Source organism: Lonchura striata, chromosome 11, assembly GCF_050655825.1.
Source record: "Lonchura striata isolate lonStrDom1 chromosome 11, ASM5065582v1, whole genome shotgun sequence".
Taxonomy (NCBI): domain Eukaryota; kingdom Metazoa; phylum Chordata; class Aves; order Passeriformes; family Estrildidae; genus Lonchura; species Lonchura striata.
Genome location: NC_140713.1, coordinates 12,973,246 through 12,991,577, shown reverse-complemented (window position 1 = coordinate 12,991,577; position 18,332 = coordinate 12,973,246). Strand labels below are relative to the sequence as shown.

The following is an 18,332-nucleotide window of genomic DNA, read 5'->3' as shown; positions in this document are numbered from 1 at the left end:
ATATTTTGTTACTTTGAACACACCTATGCACCCCCAGAATACTGAAGGCAGATTCAGAGCAAACATACCTGGTTGTTCTCCTGGCCTGGTGTAACACTGAGACCAGCTGCTGCCATGTAAGTGCTTCCAATTGTTTTTATTTTCTCAACACCGCTAAATTTAGGTTTTAACAAGAGCTGTTTGAATGGAAAGAAAACAAGAACTTGAGACTTCAATACTATATTTCAGTGTAGTATTTAACTAGAAATCTCATACTGTCTACCATAAGCATTAAACATCTCTAACAATACTATCACTCACATGAAGATTAGATGAAATACTGAGGGTTAGTTTCACAGTTTTGCTCTACCTACTCAAAGGAGAAATGAAAGCATTGAGGTACTGAAAGTCCTTAAAGTCAGAACTTTCAAACCGTACTTCTAATGGATTAGATGATGCATGTGAAAATCCCAACCAGATGGGAAAATATCTTTCAAGACTGCAGTGCTGAAGTCAGATTATTAGTACAGCATAAAAATAGGTTTTTCCCCCCTCTAATGCTCACAGATCTAGTGAAACATTTATTTTGCAGTAAATATGTAATCCAGTGCATTTTTGACAGAAGCTTAATTACCTCATCAAAATCAGCAATGATTTCATTTAACAGCCTCAAGCATTCCAAACCTTCTTTATTGACATCACATTCAGTGTAAAACACCTTAAAATCTGGTACCGATGCAAACATGACACAGACACAGTCGTAGGATTGATGGTACCAGTCCTAAAGGAAAGCAATAAACCCACACATTGTCAGCAGCCACATTCTCCCTCAGGTATTCACTCATGATAATTGTTTGTAACCAGTAATCAAATTACAGCTTTCATATGAAGTCAGCCACATCTCTTATTCTATCAGAAACATTAACAAAGTGGATTCGCCTAAGGAAAAGCTAAGATTCTTTAAAGAGAGTTTCATCTTAAACATTTCTCTTTAAACATTTTCATCTACTTGGACATTATCACTCTTCTGAGATACAGCATTGTCCTCTCTGATGACATGCTGGCAGAATGAGATTTCTTTAAAAAAATAATTATTATCAATGAACTTCTCTCTGGACATACTATCTGCTCCTCAACTCATTTCCCTCAAAACTGTGATCCATCCGCCCTGCTAAAACAGTGTCTTGGGAAAGCAGTAGTAGATCTCATTAAAATATTTGCCAAACTAAGTCTTGAAGCTGAACTACTAATTCTGAGAACAGATTTCAGGGACTGACACTAGAAATATTCATTTGTTTGAGGCCATCTGGTTAACAGATTCTTGGGTTTACAATGGTCTTGGAATACAAACAAAAGTCAAAAATTGCACAAATTTACAGTCTGTGTTCTTTTTCACATCATGTGTAATATATATCACAGAAATCCAATTTGCTGTTCTTCACATAGGAGAGGCTCAACACACCTCATTTCGTTTTTCTCCAATGAAATATGCAGCAACGTGTGCTGGAAGTACATTTTCCAGCAAAAGCCTGTTAACATTCTCCATAGTTTCAAATTGTTCATGTTCTTTTTTAAACTTATTTTTCCACAGACAATCCAGTCGACAGTAATAGTCAATCTGCAAAGAAATCAAATATGATAAATTAAACCCATAAAATAACTCACTGAAGAATATTAGGCAATTTTCTCAAGAAGTCTAGTAGCAATAGTTTCTTCAATGCCTTTTGAGCCTATATAGTTATGAAAAATGTGCTTTGAGAGCAAAGGTCAGAAAAATATGAAGCAGCCACTAAGACCAAATGTCATTTGATACCATCAGGTGTATTAACCAAAATGACACTTTAGTAATATGATTATTTTTATCTTGAATTGCTGATTTAGAATGAATACTGATATATAAATGCAGATAGATCAAAACTGGAAGAGCCAGGAAGTTCTCCGGGGCAACATCTGTGATGCAAACACTGTTGAAAACTAGAAAAATGTTCCCATCCTTTCATAGTAAAAACTCTTTCATCACCAAAAACTCATTACAAATGTGTTATCTGCAAGACCAGAATATTAAAACAAGATAAAAATATATACTAATTTAAAGCACAATTTCAAGGAACAATACTTTTGCATTTCATTTAAATCAACTTGCTGCAAGTAAAGGAACTAGGCAATTGCGTTTTAAATACATACCTGTTTTGCAAGTAAAACTAGAGTTACGTAAAACAGAACCAGATATAAATTAGTCATTATCCTTGGTTCTTTGATGAAAAACCTGAAAATAAGAAAGCAATACAAAGTCATCTGTATGCTTAAAGAAAATCTGCACGCTGGAGGGTTGGGGTGGGAGGTGAGGGGAAGGGGGTGTCTGTCCAGACTTGCACCACAGTGTCACTGTTCATTTCTGCCAGTGGCTGGCAGGGGACAGGTCCTGTCCTAACAACGAGAAAGGATTATCAGCCAGTCTAACACACGGAATAATGCATTTCACATCTCGACACACTGGGTGTTGAAACCTTGTTCAGTAGCTGCTACAGTGAGATGCTCAAGTAAACATGGCTTTATCTTAATGGAGCCATCTTAATTTCCATCAGACTGAGTTTCAGCTCCCACCCCACACTGCCCTACAAAAACACAGCCAACAAAACCTTGAGGTAGGAAAAGAAACTTTCTTATTTGTGGAAGGAAAGACAATAACAAATTAAAAGCCTGAATTCCTAAGACAAAGGCAGCAGTTAAATCATACCTGTGTCTGAATCACCACTCATATTTCATAGTAAGATCAGTCTTACCACATCTATTACTTTTTCCAAATGCAAATTAAATTCTCATCATACGAATGATTAAGTTCACCCAAGCTTTTTTGAGGTGTGCTGACAGGTTACAGCCCTTGCAAAATAAATTTATTCTAATCTTCAGCAATGAGACTATGCTGAGGAACCTGAGAAAGACTTAAAAACTAATAGTAAACCCTTTGCATGTAACTTCTCTCCAGTGTTTTCAGTTTCTGCAATTAGATCAGGTAAATTGCTGTTATTTTCCAAAATACCTGCACTTAGGTTAGTACATGAAGAGTTCACCATCCTGTTGACAACCAAGCTTGAGCCTCAGACTTTTAGCAGTTTTTCTTCGTAATTTAACACAAGAGCAACCTTACTATGACATTTATGCTCTACACTCTAGTCCTTAATATAATCCAAGACTTCCAGGGATCTCAGAAGCCACATTACAGAATGTTTTCAGAGAACATGTCCTTTGTTTAAAAAGCATATGCAAAAAAAGGTGACACGGTCTAATAGGGTTTCCATGTTGTCAATTTTACAGAAAGGTCTGCAGTGTCTGGCTTACATGATTTTGGTATGTCAATATTCCAGTAAGTGCACAAAAATCTAACAGCTCCTTAAATGCAAAGGATGAGAAAAGGATGAGAAACTTTACAGTGCACCTGGTACTGTTGCCATAGTTGTCTTTGTGTTGAAGGGTATTAAAAATGATGAGGTAGACAGTCACAGCAATGGACAGGAGGAGAACTTTGAGTTCGAAGCTCATTTGAAGAAAAACCGAGCAGGCAATGAACCCCAATATGCAGCAGTAAGCATAATACTGTAAAAGAGGAATGTAAAGAGCCTTTGTGTTATCCAGAACTTATGTCTAAGAAATGCTCAAACCATAGCAAATGCTCTGAGTTCATGGTCACTGCAATTTAAAGCAAAGAAATTACAATCACTTAAAGTTGTTTTGTTTTTTTTTTTTAATGGCACTAAAATTTTAGTTTACTTTTATAATTTGTTATGGGTAAACAAAAATATTTAAACAAAAAATCAACATAAGTAAGCAATGCTAGATAAAAACTGAAGAATTGATAATTTATCTACTGAAGTTTATTAATTTTAGCAATTATTTATTTAAAGTTCAAGAGTAATCTCAAGTAGGTTCACAGCCCATAGAACCAGCACTGAACAAGCAAGTCCAGCACTCTGATCCTATTCTGTCTGTGCTTTCCCATTGGAACCTAGAGCAGATACCCCATTCCCAGCTCCCACACCAGTAACACATGGAGACCATGACTGGTTTTCCAGCCTGAGACACAGCTCCTTAGAAGAACAGTGGTGCTAATAAGTAGTATCAAGCTATGGCCACTATCCCCATTATGGAATTACTGAGCACTTTGCCAGGGGAATCCCAGCTCAGGCAGGGGGTCCAAGGTTAGCCTGCAGCTGGCAGCACCAGACATGGCACCAAGTGTGTGGTGCAGACAGGACTGCTGCCTGCAGCCACGGGCACAGATGTGAGGTGCTCAGCTGGCATACTTCAGTCTACAAGCAGCTCTAAAATTACCTCAGCTTCTGCTCTTCAAGAATTCATTTCTCTTTATGCACAAAGTGCAGTTTTCCCACCTGTAATAGCACGGGCCTACTACAGAACTGTGAGATTCTTGGCTAAATAAATAACATTTCCACTGAAGTGAATGAAACCAGAACAATTTATGAGGGAACTCCTAATCAGAGCCCATATATTACACATTATACCAACTCTGTATATTGTAAAGACATTGAGTCTACCTCCAAAAGATACTGAACACTCTCCCTCAAGCCAAACCTCTGGAAAAGGAGCCACTATGTAGAGAATGCCAAGAGAAGTCTGTCAGCCACTTAAGCCCTTTCACTCTGTCAACACATTTTACTGGGACATTTGCAAGTACAGCTCTCATCTTTCAGACTCAAACATTATCATCACCCTGTTCTGCTGGTTTTTTCCTTAAATATTTAGACCTACTTCTCAGTCTGAAATTTCTAAAAACTGCAAAGCCATACTTTACTTAGTGCAACAACAGCAGCTGAATTATCTTGATTTCATTAAGAATTTTTCTACTGTCAAATATCTAAAAAAGCTTCCTTTTATACAACAACAGAACCTGCCATTTGTCAGTAATATACATGACATTCAAAGATCAGGCCTAAGTAAGATGCATTCACTACTTACAGTTTCCTCTATGCAGGAATGAGTTGTGTTTCCAAAAGCCTGATTTACAAACATGCAAGAACAAAAAATTACCAGGTAAGCACAATGTGCATTTCATATGTGTAACTTATAATTTGCCATAAGCACCTGAAATGAAAGGCTTCTCACACAACTTGCTGCACATAATTCAAAAATATGTCCATCATCTAAAGGGGTGGCCAGGTAACAAAGGAGCATCCCAAACATTTGGATGAACTCAAAATAGAACACTACTTTGGCATTAAAGACATAAAAAGTGAAACCCCCAGAAATAATACTTTTGTGTCACCAGTAAGTACTGAATTTACCCTTACATAAATGCTGGAGAACACCTTTCAAATATGCTAGGAGACCAAAATAAACCAAAACTTCAGTTTTTTTACATGAATACTCCAGACTTCTGAAAAATCCCTAAAGGATGCACAAGAAAGCTATATATAAAAATACAAAATATCCCTTAAAACTGCCTTGTGTCATGAGCAAGTCTTCATCTTCAACAATTTAAAAAAAAACAAAACCTTATCTTTATAAATAAAAAGAAAAAAATTTTAAATATTGCCATCCACCTCCATGATAGGAGTAGGACTTTAATGATCCTTGTGGGTGCCTTCTAATTCAGGATGTTCTATTATTCTATACCCACCATCCAAAACTCATTTCATTTTAATCCTAGAAATTCAGATGGTACTCTACTCACATAGGTGGTAGCACTCAGGTAATTTGATCCAGTAAAGTTGGCAGGTTTGTTCTTTTCAGTAGTCTTGATTTATTGGAGGGAAAGGAAAAAGAAATACAAAACACATCAATAAAACCGCCATACAAACTTATTAGCGGGTAATCACTGATGTTTTTTCTCCATGTATTTGACAAAGAGTGCTGATCTGGATGTCTTTTCAGTGCTACTGAATAAATGTTGAAATACAATTGCACCCCATATAGTTGTATTAAACATGTATGCAGACACAAGCTGCAAAAAGGTTAAAATTTACTTATTTTCTAATTGGGGGTAAAGGTTTAAATTATGGCTATGTTAATTTAGCAGCTATTGGGCACAAACATGGTTTTGTCTCACCCCCCAGTTTCACAGCTGCTGTTCCTGTTTTCTTTCAGTCTGTCTCTGGTGGTGATCACATGACACCACTGTGAGTCAATTCAAGGACCTAAGCCAGCAGAAAAAACACCCTATGAAAGAAAATTAAGTGTTTTCTGCAGTATTGCTTTCAGAATGAACTCCCCATGGAATCAAAAGAATGGCGGGGCAAACAAACACCTGGGATCAGGAGGACATCAGTTTTAGTAGTTAACTATCAGTTAAATGGAACTGTCAACACACAGAGATTGTTTAAATAAAAAAAACAGCACAGTAATTCAAGTGTACATGCCCTAGGTACAATAAAATATTCCAATTTAAAAGACAGATGCCATTTCCACCTTACTCCAGCAGTACCTACCCTCAATGCCTTTGCTTTTAGGAGAGAGCCAAGTTATATTCTTCTCTCCCTCATCTACATTACTACCAGTGAGTGCAAACACCACAGTGAACTGCTTAAAGTGCTGCCTGCCACTGCCAAACATTTAAAACCACATTAAAATAGGAAAACATCTTAGTGATGAGGGTTACAATCAAGAGCTGTTCTAAGTGTCATCTTCAAAACAAGAAAAGTTTGTAGAACTGAAGTCTATCACTTGTACTTTCAGTTCCACAAACTAGGAGCTTTTATTTTTAATGCTTTTACTTGACGTCATGCACTATCCCTGTGCAAATCAACTCCTGCTGTAAATCAGGCATTAGAAAAAGCAGCAAAAACTGGTACTTGATGAAAAGTATGCAGGAAGTTACTTAAACTGTGGATTTTCAATAAGTTAATCAATTAATGTGATTACTTACCAAGTTAAAAATGGCTATAATCAGCAAGGCAGCTATAGTGATGACTGCTAAAGGCAGCCTAAGTAAAGGCATTGTTTCCACCTTCTCTGAGACGGCACACAGATGGCGCAGGAGAGGCCGCTGATCTGAGCAGCACTTCTGGAAACACAATTAATTTCTTTCAGTAACAGGGATAACATTTTGATACAGGGGAAGATATATTTCTAAATATAAAGTTGACCTTTTTTCTGCAGGAGAGTGTCAAGAGCCTTCACTGGAATTCTAATTTAGAACTTTGAATCTCCTCATTCAGAGTCAATGTCTAACACTTTTCCCCAACTAAAAATAGAGACAATGTTTCCTTTCTTCAAAGGGGTTGGGTGCTAAAATTTTTCTGAATTTGTGCTTTAAAAATACAGAATTATGATCTGTTTGAAAGTTCTAGAGAAAAGTTAATAAAAATGCAGTAAAAATTTTGTATTATTTTAGTTATAGAGCTATAATACTATATTTGTAACTACATTTTCAGATTAATAAATCAAAACCAACCTAGACAGTCTCCATTCTTGCCATCCCTATGTCCTCCAACTGTTGCCATAGTCAAAAACATTCAGTAAAGCATATGATTTTAATGACTGAAAGCATTATTCCATTATTTGGCTACACCAAAACACTCCCAGCATAAAACTTAAGACTGATGCAACTGCAGTCCTGGAATTTTCCATTTTCTACATGTGTAGAAAAAACACATGAATGCATATACACACATATACCCCTCTCTCTCTACAGACATATATGCAAAAATTCATGTTTATACATATATAAATACCACACATACATAAATTCCATAAATCTGTCTAACCATACAATTAGTGAGTCATAAATCTTTATCCCATGTCCTGAGTGCAATTTTCTCTTATTTTTTTCTTTCCCCTTGACACAGCTCAACCATGGCTCTGTAAGAGACTCTCTCTTTCCCTGGAGAGCCCCATCCCCTCTCTGGGTGCTGCAGTGCAGTGGTGCTGCATGTCCTTGCTCTGGCACATGCAGGTTTGATGAGTGCAAGGAACATTCTATAATCCCTTCTCTAAAATCTCTTCCCTCTCCCCACCCTGCTCCCAGGCAGTTCTGGAACTGAGGACTTTTTTTTTAACTCTGTATCGTTGAACTCCTCATCACTATGGGCTCTCTCCATCACTATATATTTTTAAACAATAATTGCATGTGTTAAATAATGCAAAGAAAAAGGAACTACAAGTGCAAAGTGTCCCAATTGATGTAATGGTGAATTTGGAATTCTAAAAGCCATTAAATTGTTGCCAATAAATTATTCATATGTTTGTAATTTTCATTACACTTCATAAATTATTATGAAAACTGATCTTCTGTTCCAACTTCTTTTAATATTGTTCCCAGCATAGAGAACAACAGTATTTACAACCAAAATTACTATTAATGACAAACATAAAAATACATTTTAAAAATCCAACCCCATGTCCTCCCTCCTACCAATCTATTTTTTGCACTCAAATAATTCTGAATTACTATGAGAATTTTTTCAGACATGAAAATCTGTTTCAGAGAATGGAATCTTCTGGTAACCTGAGGTTCAAGGCTCCTGTAACTCCTATTGAAATTACTAAAATTTCATCAGTCTAAAAGACAGACCAAGTTGCTGAAATATACCCATCCACTTTTGAAAACAGGAAGTGTTTTTTAAAAGTAAACTTACCAGACACTTCTCAGCAAAGCACACAAACAAAATAAGCGCAATGATGACTCCAACAACTCCAAAGGAAATTCCCACTTCTGCCGTTCTAAAAAGAAGAAGAAAGCACTAAAAAACCCACATTTAAATATGATTTTTCTTCAAATAGCACTGAATAACTGTAACATCACACAAGTTATGGTTGCTCTGTTGCACAATCACTGCTTTAAGAGATTCTGCCCTTGATGGCCTGAGCCACTGCCCTGTGCATAAACCACATGGAAACTGCACTGCAACAGCCATGAAAAACAAACATACACTTCAGAATTAGCCATCATCTGCTTTCTTGGAGGTGTGACTAGCAGCTCAAAGTTTCCCCCTTGTAGCTCTACAGAAAAGAATCACTGAGCACAGTTTAACCAGCTAAATCCCATTTTCCTACTGCTCAATGTCCTTACAACCAACTGTGCTTACAAAATAGTATTTCTTATTTAACTGACTTCCTCCCTGTGTGTACTAAGCAAACAAAATAGTAAAGAAGTCTTTCTATTTTATTTTCATACTAATATCTTGGATCTTATGCCAACAACAGGAATGCAATCCTTTATCATGGGATAAATTAATGTATGTTTCTTAAATTTAACCCTTCAGGAACTCCAAAAAGTTCCATGCACATGAGGTTCACTTTAGCTGTTGGTTAATTGGAATAATAAATAATTAAAATACCAGCACTTACTTTGGCATGATAAGCATCTGGATCACAAATATACAGAGGAACACAAAGCTGGCACACACGAAGTAACTCTTGAGTTTTAGAATAGGAATGGTGCGATACTGAAACACAGAGAGAAAAAAGCATCAGGGTCATTTCAGGGGTTTTTTTCTTAATTTTATTACATTCTTGTGATGACACATATATACAAGTTTATACAGTATTATTAAAAATGCACTAAAACAGAACAAAAGAAGACCAGCACGAAAAAAAAACAAACTAAATCACTTGAACATTGTTCAAGAAAAACAGCCTAGGCCAAAGGATAATTTCCAAATTTCCAGCCTAGAAGGAAATGCAGGCAGTATGTAAAACAGCTCTCCATAGATGCCCGCAGTCAAAATCCTTATCAAGAAAGGACATACACAGAAGTAAACTAAAGTGTACATACAGATCTACACCAGTAACTACATCCACAGCACAGTAAATTTAACAGCAGTTATTCAAACAGAAGAACTACACTGCACCTAACAAATACCAGCATTATATCTACAATGAAACAGCCACAGAAAACAAAGTGTTTTCATTATGGATGCAGAAATCTTTTTTTTTTTTTTTTCTTTCCTTCTTTAAATCTCATTACTTTTGAGGGAAGTAGTTTATATAAGAAAACATCAAACTCCCACTAATTCCCTTATTGCAAAAATTTGACCACAGATTAGAGATCCTCTTGTTTAAGCTCAGAATTTGCATTTTCAAGGAAGAATGACCAGTTCAAACGACTCCTGATATGTGCTTTCCATTAGTTACCAGAAGCCTCTTAGGATGTGTAGTCACCTCCTGAATCCAGTTTCAGAATGAAAAGTTTCAAACATATTCTTATCCAGCTCTGAAGGGTAAATCAAAGACCAGGAAGGATTATTTTGCTCTAACCAACCTCTTTTTCAAGACCAGGTTCTGCAAAGATGAGCGAGAATCCACAGAAGTCATCTGACCTGCCACACCAGGGACTGCAGCCAGAGAGAGACAGGGGTTACCAGGAGCACACAGGGGCCAGGGACAGACACAAAATCATTGCTGCACCTGAGACCCCACAGCCACTCAAAACACATCTGATGCTTCTGCAAGGTCTTTATGTTTCATAGCAGAACAAAGCAGTAAAAAATAGCAGTAAAAATATAGCGTTTTTACTCATCTGACAGGCAGATCCACAATAAATTATTGTGGATCCCCTTAATAATATCAGACTCCTATTAGGAACACCTGAAGTACAGTCTTCCTAGAATTTAGATGGAAGAAAAAGGTTTTCTTCAGTGTTTTAAGAATTTGTTAGGAATTAAAATATTTTATTTTAATTTAAAACAAGACAAAAAAATTTTAAAACTAATAATAAAAAAAGGAAAACCCAAATCACCACCACTGACTGTGTTTGTCTGCTTTTAAATGCCAATGTACTGCCAAAGGAATTACCCGCCCCGACAGACCACTTGCCTTCATTGGACCAGACACTAAAGCAACTTTATTACCCACAAAACTTTGACTTTGTATGTAGCTTTTTGTTCAGGACAGCACCCCATCTCATGACACTTCTTGTTTTAATAAAGAAAATACTGAACAGTAAGACTGATCACTGGCTTCTTGCTAAAAAATGCAGTAACACTCTCATATGCAAATTAAATAATAAAATAGGAACTAAATAAAAACAAAGACCAAGAAAAGAGCAAGACAAAAATCCTGATAGCTTTATATATATATTTTATATCTAGGCTTAAATTAAGAATGCAGGTTAATCTCAAAGAAAAGATGAAGAATAAATTAAAGTACTGCATACGTAGTTGAACTGAGGCCTTCAATGGTTGACATCATTTCATCATAAATATCTTCCTCTATCCTTCCCTTCTGAGATGAATTTCTGGGGATGAAATGAAGTCTGTGTGATGAATGCTGCTCAGAAACAAGTAATGTGTACAGAGCACAATTTCTCAGCACACAGTGGGTCAAGTCTCCAGGAAAAAGTTAAACCAGAATGCTCAAAACTTAATTAAAATTGATTAAATTTATTAAAATTGATAAATTGATTAAAAAATACACCCATGAGCACTTGATTTCTCTAGTAACCCAAATCATGCATTTTTCAAGACAGTGTTTTGACAAACTGAGGGAATGTTCCACAAGAGAAAATCAGCTCCACATTTAACTCGGTACTACAGGTACCATTGACAATTCTTATCACGTTAATAATGCCAACCAAACCCAAATCTTTCCACTGCTCTTTATGGGTCTTTCTTCCCGATTCCCTCTCACGCTGCTGCAGCCCAGCATGCAAAATAGAATCTGAATGACTGGAGGGACAGTAAGACAAGAAGCTCCTTTTACAGTCTGCTAATAATAACAAACATGAGCTGAGAAATCTTCTAAAGGCTGAAGACTATGGCAGGACTACCATACACAGTGATTAATCAACCAAATGATCACATTCTTACAGCACACTGAACTGCAAGGCAAGCACAGGAACACAAGAAAAAAAAAAAGATACTTGACAAACCTATCAGAAGTTCTCTGGCGCCCAGTAGAACACAAGGGTATTTCCTAAATAAAATAGGAATTAAGGATACGTTACACACTTTTTGAATAGCAAACAACTATGGGAAATAAACATCAAGAATCTGCAAAAACCATTTTTATTCAGAAATAAAAGAAAGCAGAACCATTCTCAAACAGAAATGTTTCTAAAAATCAATCCTTCCCAGCAATCCTTTCTGCTTTAACAAGTGAGAAGTGAGTGTTTTCTGACAAAAAAAGATTGTTAGACCTTCCCTCTCATTCTTCTCTACACACCAAAATAATTAAGCATGCACCAGCAGAAGCAAGCAGACTGGAAATTACTTCCACACATCTAGATGGATGGATAGATGGATGGATAGATGGATGGATAGATGGATGGATAGATGGATGGATAGATGGATGGATAGATGGATGGATAGATGGATGGATAGATGGATGGATAGATGGATGGATAGATGGATGGATAGATGGATGGATAGATGGATGGATAGATGGATGGATAGATGGATGGATAGATGGATGGATGCTTAAATTAAAAGTTTCTACAGCTGTGGCTCCAGGACCACACCTGAACGCATGCACATCTCCTGCTTCCAGCTTTCAGGAAGGGCAGATGGAAGTAAAATTTTATATTCTTATATTTTAAAATCTTAAAAACCTTAAGAATTACTGATCTTAAAAATTCTTTACGGATAAAATCCAATTGCCAGAAGAGCATGTGGAGGGACTACTTACTTTCTATACATTTCATTTAAATATTGAGTGCATCTATCCATTTGGTTTTGTTTTTGTTTTTTTTTTTTTTTACAAAAACCACATGCACCAGGCATCTCAAGATGGAAAAATAATAGGTCAAATAGATAGTTTTACTTTGAAGATATGCTATGATGATGGTATGCTGGAGAGCTTGGCAGTGTGAGAATGGTGACGTTCTGAGAGAAGGAGATGCTGCACAGACACCCCCTCAGCTGCGCGCACTGAACACCAAGGCTAAGGGCGGACATGCAGCCACTGAAGTCAGGGGTAGAGTTTCACAGAGGAGTTAGCAGCTGCAGGCTGCCGACCACGGCTCGGGAGCTGACCTTCCTGCGCCGGCCCTGCGAGCCCGAGGAGTCGCTGCTGACGCTCTCGCGGTGGCTCAGGTGGGCGAAGGGCCGCGCCGCGCCCCAGGACTCCAGGTACCGCGTCATCCGCACGGACGCGCGCATCTTCAGCCCGTCGTTCACGCGCGTTTTGGGGAGGTGATTGTTTGACAGGCATTGCTTGGACTAACAGAAAGAAAACACTCTCGTGGGCAAAAGAGAAATTCAGGCAAATAACACACAGAGCTTCAGTATTTTGTAGTGTAGTTTAAGATTAGACAAATCTAAGTGTTTTGTGGGGCTCTGAAGACATTAGCAACATGTCAGCCAACCTCAATTCCTTTATCTCATTTAATTAAGGTGAGCAAAGCAAATCACAGCACACAATGAATTGCTTCAGCTGCCTTTACTAGACTCAGCTTGCAACACTGCAACAGTCAAACTTCCAGGTTTCCGTACAGTGATGCAAGGGCTCACAGGATCTTATGAATAGATTCAGTTCCCTTGCAGTCAGCACTATAGCAGGGGGAAAAGGTGCCAAACCCCTGAGCTGGGGTGTATCAAAACAGTGGTTAGAGATTCCACAAATTACAGACTCCACATTAGATTATATCTCTGTGTCACAGGTGCTGAGTCAGGCAGTACAGACAGGGTGTACAGAACACCCTTGCAGAACTACAGGGAAGCGAAAACTACAGAATAAACCAAGACATCAGTGACTGATAATTCTCTAACTTTTCACAAGTATCTTCAAGGAAGCAGAGATCATTTTAATAGACATAGGTCCTCATTCTGAGAGTATGTGTTGTGTGCAACTTGCTAATTAAAAGTGGCTCTATGCTGTTCCTTCCTGTAGAGATCAGGAAGGAATGAAGTTTCTCATCTGCATTCTTTTTTCATTTGAAACATTTTTCTCATCAACCACAAGCCAATTCAAAATAGCAATACTCCAGTGTTTGTAGTTAACAAGCTCTAAAGGAGCAACCTACAGCTGCTAATTTCACACTCTGAATAGAAGGTGAATCTTAATTTTTAAATAGTGAGAAAGATGTCTGATGCTATTTTACAAGGCATATTTTAGCTGGAAGTGGCCACATAGTACAGGTTTTCTTTCATTCCTTCATCCTCATCTTTTGACCAGGGCTTTTGAGACACTTGACACAAATACATAGTCAAATATGTGTTTTTACTCTAAGTGGGTTACATAAGAGGTTTCAGCATAACACTACCTTCAAAGTAATAGGCATGTCATAGAAAGCAGGATGTGCTTTCAGATCTGAACTTTCAAATCCAGGCTACTCAGGTGACTCACACCATGCTTTAATTCTATTCATGAATTAAAAAGCTGTATGCACCACAGAAACATATGTAATTATGTGTGTATATACTTGAATAAGTATATATTAAAAACAAATACATACCCTTGGATCGACCACTAAGTAGGTTTTGATATTCATGGATTCAAGGTAAGGATCCCTCAGGTGTCCATTCCCTTCTTCTACTTCATAAGCTTTGCCTAGGTGATTTAACGTTGCTTCAGTGATGTGAACACGGCTGAGAAGGGGAGAAAGAACAAGAGACCCAAACACTCATAGAAAGGTCACATTAAGCATTTCATTTACATTTCAATGGCCCCTGCTGACATTTCTGCTTTTCAGATATCCCCTGCTTTGGCAGCCAACTTAAAAATCCTGCCAGTACTTAAAATTATATTTGCAATCTTTTACCATAGTACATAATTCATAGCAAGCATGCTAACATACACTTCCCATAATGAGATAGTATTGGTATAAAATTAAATTGAAATAAGCAGGAAAGTAAATGAAGCAAGAAAAAACGTGATCAAAAGAGAACTGATGACTCACAAGACAGGCAGGCTCACAGGCAGGTTGTGAGACCCGCAGGGAAAATTCATGAACAAAACACAAGCAAGGACCTCTTTGTGCTAGAAACCCACGAGGGTGGGGGGAGACAAAGTCTGGGAAAAGAAAGCTGGGGAAGGTTTTTTGTTAACTCTGAGGAGAATTCTGAAAGTCTGCCTTTTCTGACTGAAACAATCTAAGGAAAAAGCAACACAGCAACAACAACAATGCACTTCTGAGAAGAGAAGCCAGTATTTTTCTGTACCTATTCACACTTCCCCTTAAATGTTATTTTACTCAGTATCCCAAATCATGTATTTCTGTATAAGTTATAATATCTTTCCATCTAATTTCTCAACAAGAGACAGGAGGGAGTTCATAAACTAGCATTTCTTAAGTTCTACTTTCTCATTGTTCATCTTCCCATGCTTTTCTCACTTTTCTTTGTCACCAATCCATTAGCTCAGGACTGGGAAAAGCAAAATTCCAGAATGGTAACTGGCAGTGTGCAGCACTGCTGCCTAACTACAGACAGCAAGGGAATCACTGTTCCATCCACCTCTCCTTCCTAAAGCTGGACATAGGTTTGCATGAACGTAATGTGTCCAGGACCTGAAAACTACTGGCTGTAGCTTCTAAGAAGGAAGAATAAAAACTTTCACAATACTTTTCAAATCAATAGTAAGAGCTGAATTGTAGAAGGCGCTTTCATTTGTTTACTGGTAGTTTTCTCAAAAAAATTGTTTAATTGTTACTTTAACTACATACTTTTGCAATTAAGGTGAACCTTCAAATCTGAAATTTTAAAGTTTCCCCTAAAGCATAATTTTCTTACACAGAGACTGGAGCATTCTGGTGGGTGATGTCTGTGCCCTGAGCCTTAAAACACAGCCATGTGCTGCAGCAAGTTTCCTGTGCTTTTCCCTTTACTCCAAAAAGCAATATATTTGTTCACTACCCACCGTTTTGCATTTTACCAGGCTTCCTCTCCCCTCTCCTTCAAATCACACACTGACAAAGGACATTTCTGATCCTACTGCAAACTTCTCTGCCAATTAGATGCCAGTGATCTCTCAGCAGTTACTAATTGCTCATTGGATTCCAGGACAACCAAGAGCTGCTCTCCCAGGCAAGCTGGAGCACGCACTGCTGCCCTTGCCATGGCAGAACAGAACACCCAGCACACTTTGCCCAGTTTCCTGTGCTGACAGCAGAATAACACGTGCTGAGATTTCAGGCATTTGCATATTAGAGAGAACTGGTCATAAGTGCATTGTTTTGGTTTTATGCTACTCTTTTCTGCTTTAGTAGCGTATTACGCTGCTATGAATGTAAGTAATTTTTAAAATCACAAGGAAGATGAACAAGGTTACTCTGACACTGGACAGAAAATACTTCAAAAGCTAGAAGTTTTCCTGCATCCCTTCTTAAGTCTTTAGAATTCCTTCATTTACAGAAACTCGAAATAGATAAGATTCCTATTTTAAACAAAACCTCTGGTTGGCTCCTAATGACAAAACTGTTTCCAAAGGAGCAGGACTAGCTAACATTGGAATGAGGAATCCCCAAGAAATAATTCCTTGCAGAGCAGAAAAAAAATAACACTTGCATAGCAAATAATACCCCTTCCACCCTGTCAGGCTCAATCCTCTACAAGTGGAAGGTGTTTCCTCTGGTCAGTTTTGAAACGCAAGATGAGTGATACTACACAGCTATACATAGAGGAAGTAGTGAGAAAAACGTTTCCGGATCAGCATGACAATCTAAACCAGCTTAATTCTTTACCATCTTATCAACTATAAACCTGACAACCATACAAGAATAATCAGAGTTTTCAAGATTAGGCAAAGGTCCTAAACGTGACTAACAAAGTGTGGTTTTGTGCCATATCCAGAGTCATGCTGTTTGTTTTACCAACAAAAGAAACTTTACAACTCTGTATTCTTGTTTAATCACACTGAATCAACACACTAAACCCTTCAGCCTGGCTGTGGTGTAACTGTTAATCAAGCTCCAAGTAGTTTTCTTTCTGTTTCAGTCACCAATATAATAAAGTATTTTGATATTCATAACCTCTTATCACTTAATAAACCACTTTAATTTTTAAATTACAAGCATATACCTAAAAGCTGTCTGAGGTACAGAAATAATAAGAAAAGCTACAATGTCACTGGTTAGAAACATTTACTAAAAGAAACCAATTTGCACAGACTACCCCGACACAAAAAAATTATGGTCTGATTGCAAATGTTGGTGGTTTTGAAAAACATTTACATTTGTTCTGTTCAAGGAGTGTCTTAAAAAGGCTACACGAGACCAACCTCAGCCCCAGTCCTTGTATCACCGAGCAGCACATGGCAAGTTATATTCCCACTCAGCCTCAATCCTCCCATTCAGCACCACTCCCTTCCCTTTCTTCTGCCCATGGCAAATGCACAACAAACAACAGCTCCAGACTCTCCTTGTTGGGATACTCCCCATCAGGGGGCATTTTAATTTCTGAGTTGTTTGTGGGATTTGAGTGGTGGGGGTGCTGAATACAGAGCTGATATAACTCAAGTAGAACTGACCAATGCATTAGCAGAAACACTGGGTAAAGTCAGCTTGGCCTTGGCCTAAGGAGCACAACTGTTCTTTAACTGAACTCACAAACATGTTCATCCCTGTGAACAGCTGGATTAACTAAGTCAACATAATGCACATGAAGGGAAGGTCAAGAAGCAGTCTCTTGCCTAAGAAGAATAGAATTTTACAGCTCATTGAAAACCCAATCAGAAAATACTAACATTTTACAGCTCTACTACGTACACATCTGTCCTATTTCCACCACCCCACGGTGAGGATGTGTCATGGCACAGTGACAGACCCTGCGTCGTGCCAGCCCGGCTTGGCTGTGGGGAGGGTACCCAGCCCTGCACGGAGGAGCCCTCAGTTCAGCCCAGCCCAGCCCTGCACAGAGGGGCGGCCCTTGGTTCGGTTCAGCCCAGCCCAGCACGGAGGGGCCCTTGGTTCGGTTCAGCCCAGCCCAGCCCAGCACGGAGGGGCCCTTGGTTCGGTTCAGCCCAGCCCAGCCCAGCACGGAGGGGCCCTTGGTTCGGTTCAGCCCAGCCCAGCCCAGCATGGAGGGGCCCTCGGTTCAGCCCAGCCCAGCCCAGCACGGAGGGGCCCTTGGTTTGGTTCAGCCCAGCCCAGCCCTGCACAGAGGGGCCCTTGGTTCGGTTCAGCCCAGCCCAGCACGGAGGGGCCCTTGGTTCGGTTCAGCCCAGCCCAGCCCAGCACGGAGGGGCCCTCGGTTCAGCCCAGCCCGGCCCTGGCTCACCCCGGCACTCCAGCGGACTCCATGCGGTTGGCCAGGGACACATCGTGCGACCACACGTCGTACTGCCACTTCCTCAGGCCGATCACCCCGCACAGCACGTTCCCAGAGTGGATCCCAACCCTCATGTTGATGTCCACACCCGTGGCTTCTCTCACCTGCCTGGGGAAGCATGGGGGAATAGAGCAGACTTGTCATTTTATCTCCTCCTCCTCTTAAGGTTTAGTCTCATCATACACTTGGTGCAAA

General features: G+C 38.9%; 1 protein-coding gene across 1 annotated transcript in view; it reads right to left on the bottom strand.

The window, feature by feature from the left end:
- The window catches only part of ADCY7 (adenylate cyclase 7), a 59,888-nt gene that overhangs the window by 4,358 nt on the left and 37,198 nt on the right, over positions 1 to 18,332 (bottom strand). Inside the window, exons 10-25 of the mRNA XM_085589583.1 lie at positions 18,087 to 18,245; positions 14,327 to 14,459; positions 12,906 to 13,091; positions 11,804 to 11,847; positions 11,090 to 11,170; positions 10,196 to 10,268; positions 9,283 to 9,380; positions 8,571 to 8,655; positions 6,860 to 6,997; positions 5,669 to 5,731; positions 4,954 to 4,992; positions 3,416 to 3,573; positions 2,164 to 2,245; positions 1,442 to 1,597; positions 614 to 760; positions 69 to 176 (exon numbers count right to left, since the gene is read on the bottom strand). Of these exons, the coding sequence (XP_085445709.1) occupies positions 69 to 176; positions 614 to 760; positions 1,442 to 1,597; positions 2,164 to 2,245; positions 3,416 to 3,573; positions 4,954 to 4,992; positions 5,669 to 5,731; positions 6,860 to 6,997; positions 8,571 to 8,655; positions 9,283 to 9,380; positions 10,196 to 10,268; positions 11,090 to 11,170; positions 11,804 to 11,847; positions 12,906 to 13,091; positions 14,327 to 14,459; positions 18,087 to 18,245 (1,750 nt within the window). The remainder of the gene's footprint in view (positions 1 to 68; positions 177 to 613; positions 761 to 1,441; positions 1,598 to 2,163; positions 2,246 to 3,415; positions 3,574 to 4,953; positions 4,993 to 5,668; positions 5,732 to 6,859; positions 6,998 to 8,570; positions 8,656 to 9,282; positions 9,381 to 10,195; positions 10,269 to 11,089; positions 11,171 to 11,803; positions 11,848 to 12,905; positions 13,092 to 14,326; positions 14,460 to 18,086; positions 18,246 to 18,332) is intronic.